General features: G+C 46.0%; 1 protein-coding gene and 1 long non-coding RNA gene across 3 annotated transcripts; one reads left to right on the plus strand and one right to left on the minus strand.

Moving 5' to 3' along the window:
* Positions 1–188: 188 nt before the first annotated feature.
* On the minus strand, positions 189–4,159 carry LOC149999935 (uncharacterized). Its single transcript, XR_016513593.1, has 2 exons — positions 4,004–4,159; positions 189–1,402 (listed from the first exon to the last, which is right to left on the minus strand). It is a non-coding gene; the product is annotated as an uncharacterized LOC149999935 (long non-coding RNA).
* A 76-nt stretch (positions 4,160–4,235) lies between these two features.
* On the plus strand, positions 4,236–12,400 carry ASF1B (anti-silencing function 1B histone chaperone). Of its 2 annotated transcripts, XM_090289702.1 has the most exons (5): positions 4,812–4,859; positions 8,809–8,899; positions 10,144–10,259; positions 10,708–10,884; positions 11,241–12,400. In XM_090289702.1, exons 2-5 carry the CDS (start codon positions 8,821–8,823, stop codon positions 11,433–11,435), a joined length of 567 nt encoding a protein of 188 aa, XP_090145828.1. In that variant the 5' UTR covers positions 4,812–4,859; positions 8,809–8,820; the 3' UTR covers positions 11,436–12,400. The 2 variants fall into 2 exon arrangements, with proteins under 2 accessions (XP_090145827.1, XP_090145828.1); XM_090289701.1 differs by lacking the exon at positions 8,809–8,899 and having other exon boundaries at positions 4,236–4,859.
* The last annotated feature ends 308 nt before the right edge of the window (positions 12,401–12,708 follow it).

Here is a 12,708-nt window from a genome sequence, read left to right on the forward strand (position 1 = left end):
AGCCTTCGAAGGTTTTAAGCAGGGTAATGACATGATCTGGTTTACAACTGAGGATTATTCAGTCAGCTGTCCGAAGCCATTTTCTTTATTAGCACCACCAGGCTGATGAGCTTTTCACAGGCTATGAAAAGGCTGGGACTGGGGATAGAGAAAAAAAAGTTGCACAATGCAAAAAGAAAACTACAAAATTGGAATGGATAATGTTTAATTAAACATCTAGAATATGTAACATGGCAACTTCATTCATCATTAAATTTTGGTATTCATAAACAATTGAATTACACTTGGAAATAATTTGAAAAAGATTTTCTTGAGTCACAAAATTTTCCACATAGACCCAATGATTGTCAAGAAATCACAGCCATCACAAATGTGAATTTTCTTGTAGCCAAATAATTTCAGAGGCAGGAAAAACTTTAAATTTTTTTTAATGCAAAAAATTTATTTTATTTAATGTGAGATGTAGATACAAAGATATACCTAGCATTCTGAGGCCTTAAGACTCTAGGGAGGCCACAGAAGTGGCTAGATAAGAAATGCTAGTGGCCTGGATCAATGCTATTCAGGCTTACACTCTGTGAGTATGAAGTATCCAGGGGAAGACATTTAAACAGAGACATAAATGACAAGAAGGCACCAGTCATCCCAAGAACTGGGAGAAGAGATTCTAGGTAGAGCATCTGCACTGGGAGGGCCACGTCAGATTTTTAAAGAACAAAGAAAGGGTCAATTTGGTTGGACTGAAGTTGGGATTTGTGGGCTATAGGAAACCAATAATGTCAAGTCTTAAAGACCATACAGTAGTGCCTCCTTACCAAAGGAGAGTAGTTCCAAGACCCCCAGTGGATGCCTAAAACTGTGTATAGTACCAAAACCTAGATATACTGTTTTTTTCCTATACATGAGGTATGTCCAGAAAGTATCCAGCCATGTAATATGAAAAAGACACATTTCTTGAAGATACATGATACAAGAAACACTGTATATAGAACAACGATGTCTCAGTCCCCTTCGAAGTAGGCACCTTGGGACCTCATACAGCATCTCTTCCACTGTTCAAAACACTCTGCAAAGTCCTTTGTTAGTATCACCAACAGCTGCCCCATTGTATTTTCCTGAATCTCATCAATGGTCTGAAATCTCTTCCCTTTCAAAGGTGATTTTAGTTTGGGGAAAAGCCAGAATTCTCAGGTCACCAAATCTGGGCTTTAGTGGGGCTTGAGTCCCCTGGGTCGCTGATCTGTGTAGATTGTAGTCTGTACACGTTCAACATTCTTAGGTGTTCTGCTTGTTGCAGGCCTTCCAAAACATGGATCACTTTCAACAGATTCTTGACCATCTTTGAAGTGTGCTGCACTCATTGCATCATCCCAAAAAAACTTCTGAATCATCCAAATAGTTTCTGTGGAGGAATGTTCAAGTTTAACACAAAATTTAATGCAGATTCGTTGCTCTACTTGCTCAGTCATTTTGATTGCAATGGCCACACAGTACACATGCTCATGCAATGGTGTCTACCACCCCTACTGACTAGTACAGTGAAGTCATCATTGTTCATGCACATACATTCCAGCCCATTCTCCGTGGCTTGCCAGGTTGTTACAGAGTGGAGTCCCCCAGAAAACCCCAGAGCCCATGGTGTGAAGGATGGAATAAGGGAAACAGCTTTCAAGATGCCTTGGTATATCTATGGCTGGTAGGTAGGGTCTTAATTATGTAAATGGTTCGGTTCTTCTACAGCTCCAAGGAATAATGAGCAGTAAATAAGCAAGGCCTGTGGAAGGTTCTGTGAATGTTCAGAACCTGTTACCAGCCTACTGCAACACAGGCCACAGTCAGGGATTTAAGGAGAGGGCAGCAGACATTTGGGGAGGAAGAAAAAGAGGTGAGGAAGAAGAGAGTTCCACATGGCTGGCAGAGGAGGAGAATTAGGCAGTTTACAAAGAAAAAGGGAGAGAAAGAGAATCATGCAGTATGGCAGAGAGGTAGAGGAGAGATCCATGCTTTCTTTGCAAGGAAGCTGGGAACTCCACAGATCTAAATCTGCGTAACCTTTAAATAAACAATCCTTTTTCTTTTCACCAAACTCTGGTGTTGAGTGTTATGCTTCTGGCAGCGGGCAATCAGGCCCCTCATAACTGAACAGCCCATGGCGTTCTGTAACAAGGTTACATTAATGCCAAAAAACTATTCTTGTTATATTAATAATGGCTGGACTTTTTCTGGACAGATCTCGTACATGCCTCTGGTAAAGTTTAATTTATAAATTAGGCACAGTCAGAAATTAACAATAATAATAAAGTAGAAAAATTATAACAATTACTGTAATAAAAATTACGTGAATGTGGGGTCTCTCTCTGATACACTACACCAGCAATTTTCAACCTTTTTCATCTCATGACACACATAAACTAATTACTAAAATTCTGCAGCACACAGAAAATATATTATAATTTTTGCCTGTCTGACACACAAAAATGGTATAATTTTGAATCATTCACACCAGATGGCTATTGTGTTGGCAGTTGCCATTTTTTTATTTGACAGTTTATAGGAAAAGAGGTCAGTACCCCTGACTAAATAGTCAGGTACGTATTGCATGTTTAAAAATTCTGTGGCACACTGGGTGAAAATTGCTGTGCTAGAGAAAGGGAGGATTCACTTCCCAGAGAGCACTAGCTAGTGCAAGATTTCATTTTCATCATGATATCCAAAACAGTGCACAATTTAAAACATGGATTGTTTATTTCTGGAACTTTCCCTTTTAATATTTTCACCAAGGTTGACCACAGGAAACTGAAACCTGAAACCTTGAAAAGCAAAGCTGTGGATGAGGTGGGGGTTGGGGCTATTGCATTCTCATCCTGAGACAAATAGAAAGCCACTCACATTACAAGCAAGGGAGTGACTGATCCAACTTGAGACCTGCACTGTTCAGTAATACAGTAGCCACTTGCCACAAGGGTTCATGAGCACCTAGATATACTGCCACTGTGAAACAGAACTGTCCAGGTCACTTAATTTTAATCAGTTAACATTTTAATTTAATAACCAAAATGTGCCCTGGCTGGTGTGGCTCAGTGCACTGAGCACCCGGCCTGCGAATCCAAAGATGACCAGTCTGATTCCCTATCAGGGCACATGCCTGGGCTACAAGCCAGGTGCTGGTTGGGGGGCTATGAGAGGCAACCCTCTCTCCCTCTCTTTCTCCCTTCCCCTCACCTCTCTCTACAAGTAAATTAAGTAAATCATTTTTTTTTTAATGCAGTTGAGCTCACGGGAAAGTTTTAACTATGTCAGGGAGGCTTGGGCATGGAAATCTAAATTTTCAACTGTAATGTTATGAAACTTAAAGCCAGATCAAGTCTTTCTGATGAAAATGTAGTTGTAGTGTAAAAAGGACGGGATTTCGGAGACTTAGTACGAAGTAAAGGAATTTAAGTTATCTCACTTGTATTTTTTATACACACCACCTGTTGAAATACTTTGGTTCTACTGGATGGAATACAACACATTAAGATTAACTGCACCTTTTTTTTTTTTTTAACTTGTTTTTAAAAAGTGGTTACTAAACAAAGGTAAATTTGAGTATGTGGTTTATTTTTCCACTGGTCATGAGTGGGAGCAGAGAATGGATGCGGAGGAGACTGGAGTCTTCCCGCCAGGGGGCAACGGTGGCCGGCCCAAGTGAGTGGGAGAAGTGTCTAGATGTATTATGCGGTCACAGTCATGTCAGTGTATTTTCACTGCCCTGTTAAGTCAGCGGGAAAACGTGGCCTTGAGAGCTGGGTGGTAGAGGCCGGACTCGAACTCCCATTTATAGCGTCGTCCACCTGACACCTCCCGCAGGCCCTTGAGGGGGCGACAGCGGGATTCGAATCAGGCCGACTCCCAGGGTCCGGGCCCCACTGGCCCGTTACCCCCGCTCGTCTTCCCTCCGGGGTGAGTCAAACGTTCACAACGTTCTCAGGGGCCCCTCAGAGAAACTCCCAGTAACGCTCACCTGCTGACAGTCGCCGAAGCTGCAAACACCCCTTCTATCTCTTCACACTAGGTTCAAATGCACCGACGGCCGACTTCCACTCTTTTCTCAAGACTCCCCAGCGGAGTCTTCCTCTCCAACCTGAGCTCTACATCGAGGCTAACCCAGCCCATAACCTCTCAGCTAATCTGCTTTATCCCCACCCCATTCCCACCTGCCAATCACCGCGGACTCGAGCACCGCCCTCCCCGCCCTTAAGCGAGCGCCGGGCGCCACCGCTCGGCAGTTGGCGGCTCTGCTCTCCGTGGGAGGCGTCTGCCGGAAGGGCTCGGCCAGGGCCTCCGGTGCGGGAACCCTGGGGATTGGTGGACAGAAGCCCCGCGCTCTGACTCCGCCTACCCCCGCCTTCAAAAACCGAATCTGAGACGCTGGGGATTGATTTCCTGAAGACAGCCAAAGAAGCCAGAAGATGATCCCGCCTCCCTTGCGCAGCCGGGAGAGGGAGCTCCGCGGATTGGTCCGGGGAGTCACGGCGCGCACCGCCCAGCGCTTCAGGAGTGGCTAATGGGGTGCTCCGGCCGCCGGGGAGCGTTTACGGTGATTGGTCAGAGGGTGCGGTCGCTATTTGAAGGAAGAGCGCGGACAGTATACGCAGTTCAGTTCGCGGACTGAGGAGGCAGCAGGTTCCGTCGGCATCGCAGTCCAGCTGACCCTACAGGACCCAGACGTGGGCTCGGCCCCAGCTCTGGCATTAGCCCTGGCGAGGCGATGGCCAAGGTGTCGGTGCTGAACGTGGCGGTGCTGGAGAATCCGAGCCCTTTCCACAGCCCCTTCCGGTTCGAGATCAGCTTCGAGTGCAATGAGGCTCTGGCGGACGGTGAGGCTGGGCCTGTGTGGACATTACCCAACCCTAACCCGCCCCTCCCCCCGCCACCCTGTCCCGTCCCCTGGGCAACCCGACTTTTTCATAGAGACCCTCGCTGCCAACCTCGACCTCTTCAGTGAAATACCTCCCAGATCTCGGTCTCCCCCCCCCCCCAGCCCCAACCTCACCCGGCCCCCGCCCCACGGATATTCTCACTTCCCAAGGCGTAGACTTCATCATCCCCACCCCACCCCCAGACACTTTTTCCTGTGAAGCTCCTTCTCAGCTGCCATTCTTATTTAAAGAGAAGAAACTTTTAAAAAGATTTTACTTATTTTTAGAGAGGAGGAAGGGGGGCAAAGAGAGGGAGAGAAACATCTATATGCGGTTGCTTCTCGCACACCCCCAACTGGGAACCTGGTCCGAAACCCAGGCATGTGCCCTGGCTCGGAATCAAACCAGAGACCCTTTGGTTCCCAGACTAGCATTCAATCCACTGAGCCACACCAGCCAGGGCTCAGCTGCCATTCTTTAACCTGCGGATACCCTCAGCCACCCCATCTTCTATTTCAGTACAGTAGATTTTTTAAATTAACATTACAGCTACTCAGTCTTCTCCACCCATCCACTCTCTGGCGATACACTCCCACCTCACTTTTTTCCTAAGGAAATTCCAATCCCCAGCCTCCTCCATTGCCCCTATGGAAACCTTAGCCTCCTCCCCCAATTTCCCTGTAGAGACATCTCTCCCAAGCTCCCTCCCAGTTTTCCCAGCAGAGCCCCTCCTATCACCCTTCTTTCCTGTGAAGAAAGACCCTCTCTGTCCCCATGGCAAGACCTCACTCACCCCAACTCCCCATTTGCCTCCCAATAATCCCCTCCCAACCTGCTGATGCTTAAACAACCCCACCTACTTCTCTTTGTTTTCTACACCAAAGCACATACCCTAGAACCTGACTTCCCTCCTCCTTAGCCTGGCCCCAACCCTCTACCCTTGAGCTCCACCTGGAGAGGCGTGGCCTGGCTTCCATCTCTAGTCTTTGAGGATAACTTGGTTTCCCCAGCTCTGGTTCTTCCCTCTTCCCTTACCGTGGGCTTCAATGAACACACTCAAATCTGAAGAGTGGTCTAGCCAGGCAAGCGTTAGCCAGGTCCCACTGTTTGCCCACCAGGTTCCAGCTGACCTACTGCTGCAATTCTTCCAGCATTTTTGATGGTCTGACCTGGCCTGGAGGGTAAATGAGTTGGGCTGAGCCATGTTGATATCCAGCTTCAAACAATCAGCTGGGAGTCACAGCCATTTGGGCCTCTTTTCCTCAGTGCTTTCACAGATGTGCTTATTATAAAGATAGACATGGCTCTGATCTCACAGATGAGAAGATGGGAGTCACAAACAGTGAAAGACCTTTCAAGGAAAGGTCTATAAAAATCCAAAAATCTAAGGTTACCCAGGGAGTCAGGAGGAAATACAGGTATACTTCGGTTTTATTGCACTTCACAGATGTTGCATTTTTTACAAATTGAAGGCAAGACCCTCACCAGCAAAAAGATCACTACTTATTGTGGTGGTCTGGGACTGAACTCACAATATCTCTTAAGGTATGCCTGTACTCAATCAGACTATTGCTCCACTTGATAGTTAAAAAGAAGCAGCAGCTGAGGTGATGGGATCTGTAAAGCGAGGGTGTACTAACTAGCACCTCTAGGTGGTAGTTGGGTAGTTTGCTCACAAATCCAGTCACTTGGATTAGTTTAAGATTGATACAGTTGGAGATGTTCGTGTGCTTAGGATGGATCAATTAATCAGTCTCTCCCTGGTTTCTGAGTTTAAATTACAAGTGACTAACTATAGGATAAGTCCAGTTAAATTCTTTCTGCAACAAGGCAGGTTGTAAATAAATTAAGTGTAAAATATCACTATGAAATGAGATTTAATTTTAAAGCCAGGATGAGCTGTAAGGAGCTAGTAGGGTAAGGGATTCACAGTTCCCAGATGGCAAGAGATCCGGTTTCAATCAGCCTATTTGTCCTCATTGCATTTAAAAATGGTTGTGTGGTCATTATCTAGTATTTTTATTCCTAGAAATACCCCTGCCCTGTTAGTTTACTAATCTCTTTATAGAATCAGAGTAGAGGTCCAAAGTCAACCTGCTGGTCATGGAATTTTATTAGAAACAGAATGACTTCTCCAAGTTCACATAGCTGGTTAGTAACATTATTGACATTAGGACTTGTTCTGAGTTCTGAGTCTAGGGTTCTTTATCTTTGCTAAAACCTGAGAAAGAATGCATCCTTTATTTTAAACGTTTTTTTGTTTTTTAATTTATTGATTTGAAAGAGAGAAACATCAATTTGTTGTTCCACTAATTTATGCATTTATTGGTTGATTCCTTTAAGACTTATTTATTTTTAGAGAGAGGGGAGGGGAGGGAGAGAAACATCAATCAGTTGGCTCTTGTACGCCCACCAACTGGGGACCTGGCCTGCATCACAGGTATGTTCTCTGACTGGGAATTGAACCAGTGATCTTTTGGTTCGCAGGCCTGCATTCAACCCACTGCACCACACCAGCTAGGGCCATTGGTTGATTCTTGTATGTGCCCCGACCAGGGATTGAACCCACAACTGTCACATATCAGGATGGCGCTCTAACCAGCTGAGCTACCGAGCCAGGGCTGCATCCTTTATTTTAGAAATGGAACATAAATAGAACTGATCATAGAATTTATTTCCATATCAGGACTTTCAAAAGAGCAAGGGGGAAGCTGTTATTAATTTCATCTGGGCAATAAAGCTTTTGCTCAGAGAAACTGAAGTTGGAAAGCAAACTGTGGCCTGAAATCCAGACTGGTTTTTCCCCTTAGGGCTCTCCACAGCTCTAAGCTGTTAACTTGTTTTCTGCCTCTTTGCACAGAGTAGAGAGAATTTTATTATTGCCTGTCTCCCAAAAGATGTAGTGGGCCTGGCTTTAAAAATCTCAAATCCTGGAGAGATCTCAGTCTTATTCCCTCAACACTAGCAACTGCAGATCTGACAAGACCCCTAAACCCTAGTCAGTCAACTGACCTCATTTCCTAAGGACTCCAAACCCATTTTGCTTTCTTTTCCTCAGCATCTAGAAATAGATGCTTCTAAAGTATGAGTCCACATTTAACACATTAGGTTTGTTTCTCCCTCACTACTACCCATTCAGTTGAGAAATTCAACAGGCACTGCATGAATAAGTCATGGTGCCAAATGTTCTGACCCATAGCTGTGGTCAGGCCAAGGTTCCACTGTATGATTATGAACAAAGATAGAGTGATAAACAGAAAAAGACCTACTAGATACGTTTTTTTTAAAGGCAGGAAACAGGTTTCTCAGCTAGTTCAACTACAATAATATTTTACATGTCTTTTATCATGCCTTTGGTTTTGGTTTTGTTTCCATACATAGTGGAGGAACATCCTGTGCAGTGGTTAGATCATAAAATTAGGGTATAAAGACAAAATGTAAGGCAGTCGAGTTACTTTGAAGTTGTCCCGAAGGTTAGGTACACATGTTACATTTATATACTTGTGTCCTGTATTCAGTAGGAGTGAGTTTGTGCTGTATTGGTGACTGATACTCCATATCTAATTTTAAAGAGGGGTTATATTAAAAAATGAAGTCACTTAAAACTTCAACTTCAAGACAATTCCATTTTTAGGTCTTTTTTGTCTTCTGTAGATGATTTTATCAGTTCCTCCAACTCTTGAGTCAGTGTTTCTCTGATCCTCCATTAACTCTCTGGGTAATTTCTCCAGTATTGAGGAATCAGCTGTGGCCCACTTGCCTGGCCTCCCGTGCAGTGTGTTTTCTCTTCCTATCAGCACCCACATAGTCTTTGTCTAGGTTTTGCTAATAGTATTGAACATTGAGTGCCTGTGGTGTTCCCCAAGCCTGCTCTATTTCAGTCTCCTTTATATCTCTCCCTCCCCAGCACATTAGTTAAATGCACATATATGTGATTCCAACTGGTGATGGGGAGAGTCCAGAAGGAAAGGTACCAAATCTAGACCTGTGTGAGAAAGGTGAGAACAACTAGCTGGTTTTCTGTTTGTTCCAAACATGTTATGTCTAGTCATATCACTACTTGTAACAAAAATAAATCAATAAACTTAATCCTCCCTGCAAATAATAAGAGAGTAGAGTTTGAACTCCAGTGAGCCCAGGGTGCCCTGAGTAGGCTTGGGTGATACTGCAAAGGGACAGGAAGCCAGTGTATTGAGGAAAAGCTCAGGGCTCAGGTGACTGACCTCCTTAGTTGTGGTCCAGCATCAGTGTGCTTCCGAAGTTGGATACACTTGCAGGACACTGGACCAAGGAATAGGGCAGCTTCCAAGAACGTTTGCTTCCTGTGAAAATCACAGCTTGTGAAACTTCCCCCGGTTGCTGGAGTGGTAGGTTGTGTAATTTCAGAGAACCTAAAATAAGTTTCAGGTCTCCTGCCAAGCTTCCCTGTACTAACGTGACCTTGCCCCTGATACACTTGGACCTTTTGCAAGAGGCAATGGTCACTGGGAATTTCCTGTGATTGATGGGCAGGGTCTCCTTAAGCCCGTTTCCTTTTATCTCTCCAGAACATACTCAGAGATGGGGTCCTCCCTACTGGATGGGATGCAAGAGATTTGGGGTTAAGAGGATCACGTTTGTTGATTTGAGTCATCAGTCGCCCCAATGGCCATAAACAGGCATGAGTTAGTGCTGAATCAAGAAGACCTGGGGACTGGCTGACTCCCCCAGCAGCCCATCTTCCCCTTCCTGCTGGCTGGCTCTCCTGCTGGATTGGAATCTGTCGCCCTGCCCCAGTTGTCGAGGGATCTGCTCAGTTTGGTGGCACTGGTCCCTGTGTGTGAAAGAGGATGCTGCTTCCTATCCTAGCACCCAGTGGGCAGGGCCCTGAAATGGCCCAACTCCCTGCTGTTCCCTTCTCGGCATGCCTCCATCACGTGGGTCTTAATTCAGCCTCTGCCATACAGTTTGCCCTCAGGCTCTGAGAGGTCCAAGTTTCCATGGAGGTGCAAAGTCAAGGTCACCTAACAGAGTTAGGCCCACTGGAGAAATTGCCCACTTCCACTGGAAGTAAGAGCTTCCTGTTCACTCCAGTGTTTAGGACTACAGTGCTTGGCACTTAGTGCAGGAGATGTCAGGTATTGTTGTGAATAAGAATCTTTCACTATATTAAGGATCTGTCCAAAACTAGCACAAGAAGACCCTTTCCTTGCCTTTTTAATGTCAATTTATTTCAGTTCCTTAACGCCCTGTGTTCTTGCAGACCTGGAGTGGAAGATCATTTATGTCGGCTCAGCTGAGAGTGAGGAGTTTGATCAAATCCTAGACTCCGTGCTGGTTGGCCCTGTCCCAGCAGGGAGACACATGTTCGTATTTCAGGTAAGAAAAGAGGCCTTATAGGCTTTGACACCTAGAAACATCCTCTTCTACCCAAAAGCACCCAGTGTGGTTTAATGGTCAAAAGTTCAGGTTTAGATCCTTACTTTGCTCTCAAGAACCGTCTGACCTCTCAAAGGTACTTCAGACACCTCCCCTTCCTCCACCTGTGTGTCATGGCTGTTACCATGAGCCATTGATTCACAGTTGATCCTCATTATTCACAGGAGTTATGTTCTGTAAAGTTGTTGTGAACAGTGAATTAGTGAATGCTGAACCATGGCCCCACAGGAAATACAGGGTTAGATTTCTGCATATCACGTTTTTGCCAACCAGTCAATACCTAACCTTGTTTTAGGTGTGTTTAAAATACCTCATTTAGTATTATTGTTGGTTCATTAACATTGAACTCAGAGCAGTTGATGCTAAGCCCAGGATGTGTTTCCACTAGGCCGATGCCCCCAACCCATCCCTCATCCCTGAGAGCGATGCCATCGGTGTGACAGTGGTCCTCATCACCTGCACCTACCATGGACAGGAGTTCATCCGCGTGGGCTACTATGTCAACAATGAGTACCCTGACCCAGAGCTGCGGGAGAACCCACCCCCAAAACCAGACTTCTCTCAGGTGGGGTCTCTCTACACTTCCTGCTCTAGACCAGCTGGCTCCTTTGCATTTGAAGGGAGTTAAGTCATTGGGTTCAGGAGGCAAGGTCACTTAAAGTTTTCAGGTAGTGCTCAGATCTTACAATGCTGGGCTAGAACAGAAAAGACAGGGGTCTTTGTTTCTCAGAAGCATACCTTGCTAAATTAAAATTAGATAGGTCCTTGCCCTAAATCATTCCCTGGAGTCCCACACTTCGTTGGTGATAGAATAAGCAGGATCTGCTCTTCTAGGGCCTGGGGTAGGGGACTGGGGGTGCCCTGGCTTTGTGAGTAAGAAGAGGGCATGCTGACAAATTGACATTCCTCTTCCTGCCCCAGCTCCAACGGAACATCTTGGCCTCGAATCCCCGGGTGACCCGTTTCCACATCAACTGGGACAACAACACAGACAGGTTGGAGGTCATAGAGAATCAGGACCCCACCCTAAGCTGCAGCACCCCCATCAACTGCACCCCTATCAAGGGCTTGGGGCTCCCTGGCCTCCTCCCTGAGAACTCCATGGACTGCATCTAACTGGGGGACTCTAGGCCCTACCTGGGCCCAGCCAGGACTATAGCCAGTCTCCTGACACATCTGGAGGTGGCAGTCGGGCCTCCCGGGGAGTCCTGTGGGGACCATCTGGAAGACTTTGGGGCCATCAACTAAATTCAGGCCTGTCAAACTTGTCCCCAAGGAAAGAATGGGCCTCAGGTCTCTCCCAGCCTCAGCCCAGAAGGTTTATCTCACCTTTATTTCCCAGCCCTATAAAAAGCAGGTACTTCAGTTCTTAATTCTCTCTAACTTGTGTTCTTTCTCTCTTCCACACACAACCCATTGTGTCACCATGCTTCCATATAAGTACCATTGACCCAGAGCTTTTCCCACAGACCTCCCTGACCTGCCTTGAGGCTTTCTTGGTCAATGGCTGGCAAGTTTCTGGCCCTGTTGGGCCAAAGGCTCTATCATTCCTCTCCTTTCCCAAATACCTGAGTAGATCCATCCAGCTTTCTGGAGTCACAAGGAATCTGGGTTAGAAGGTGGACTCGGACATAATTTCTGTCCTTTTCCCAGGATGATTTTTAGGTTTCTTCAATCCAGCAGCCCCTGGAAAACTGTTCCCAAAAGTGAGATCAGCAGGGTGCTGAGGAATGATGGTTGACTCTTCCACTCAGTCACGATCACCTTCTTGTTACCTCTAACTGGATCTGGATTTCCCTGGAGACTGCTACTACTATTGCGGGGAGATGGCATGTTGGAGCAACCTGCTGTTGGCCCCTCTGTCTCTGGCTGCCTTGATCTGCCCTCTGCTAAGACCTTGTGCTCTCAGAGCCTACAGAGTGATTACCGCACGGGAAGCAATAGGGACCATGAAAATCTCCCTCCCCTTGCCATGCTCTGCCATATTCCTCATCCACTCGCGGTCACGTGGTTACTGTTGTGATACAGCTTGTATATTAAAGGGTTTTTTATATTAAATGTTTGGTTGGTCTAAAAATGCATTTCATCTGAACTGATTATTTCTTTTATCTAGGGTGGGCTGAGGCAACTTTGTCTATCTTCCTGTAGCACATGGGGTGGGGGTCCTTTTGCCCCAGCCAGTCAGTTCACTGCTTTTTGTTTCCTTGTTCAGCTTTTTGCCCTAGTCTTAATTGATTGCATAGTTGTGATCCAGACAGATTCAGGGAGTTGTTGTTTTCGTTTTGTTTAATATTTTATTTATTTTTAGAGAGAGGGGAAGAGGGGGGGAAGGGGAAAACCTCAATGTGTGCTTGCCTCTTGCACCTCTCCTGCTGGGGACCTGGCCCAC

This window comes from Furipterus horrens, unplaced genomic scaffold, assembly GCF_987537825.1.
Source record: "Furipterus horrens unplaced genomic scaffold, mFurHor1.1.pri manual_scaffold_10, whole genome shotgun sequence".
In the NCBI taxonomy this organism is placed as follows: Eukaryota; Metazoa; Chordata; class Mammalia; order Chiroptera; family Furipteridae; genus Furipterus; species Furipterus horrens.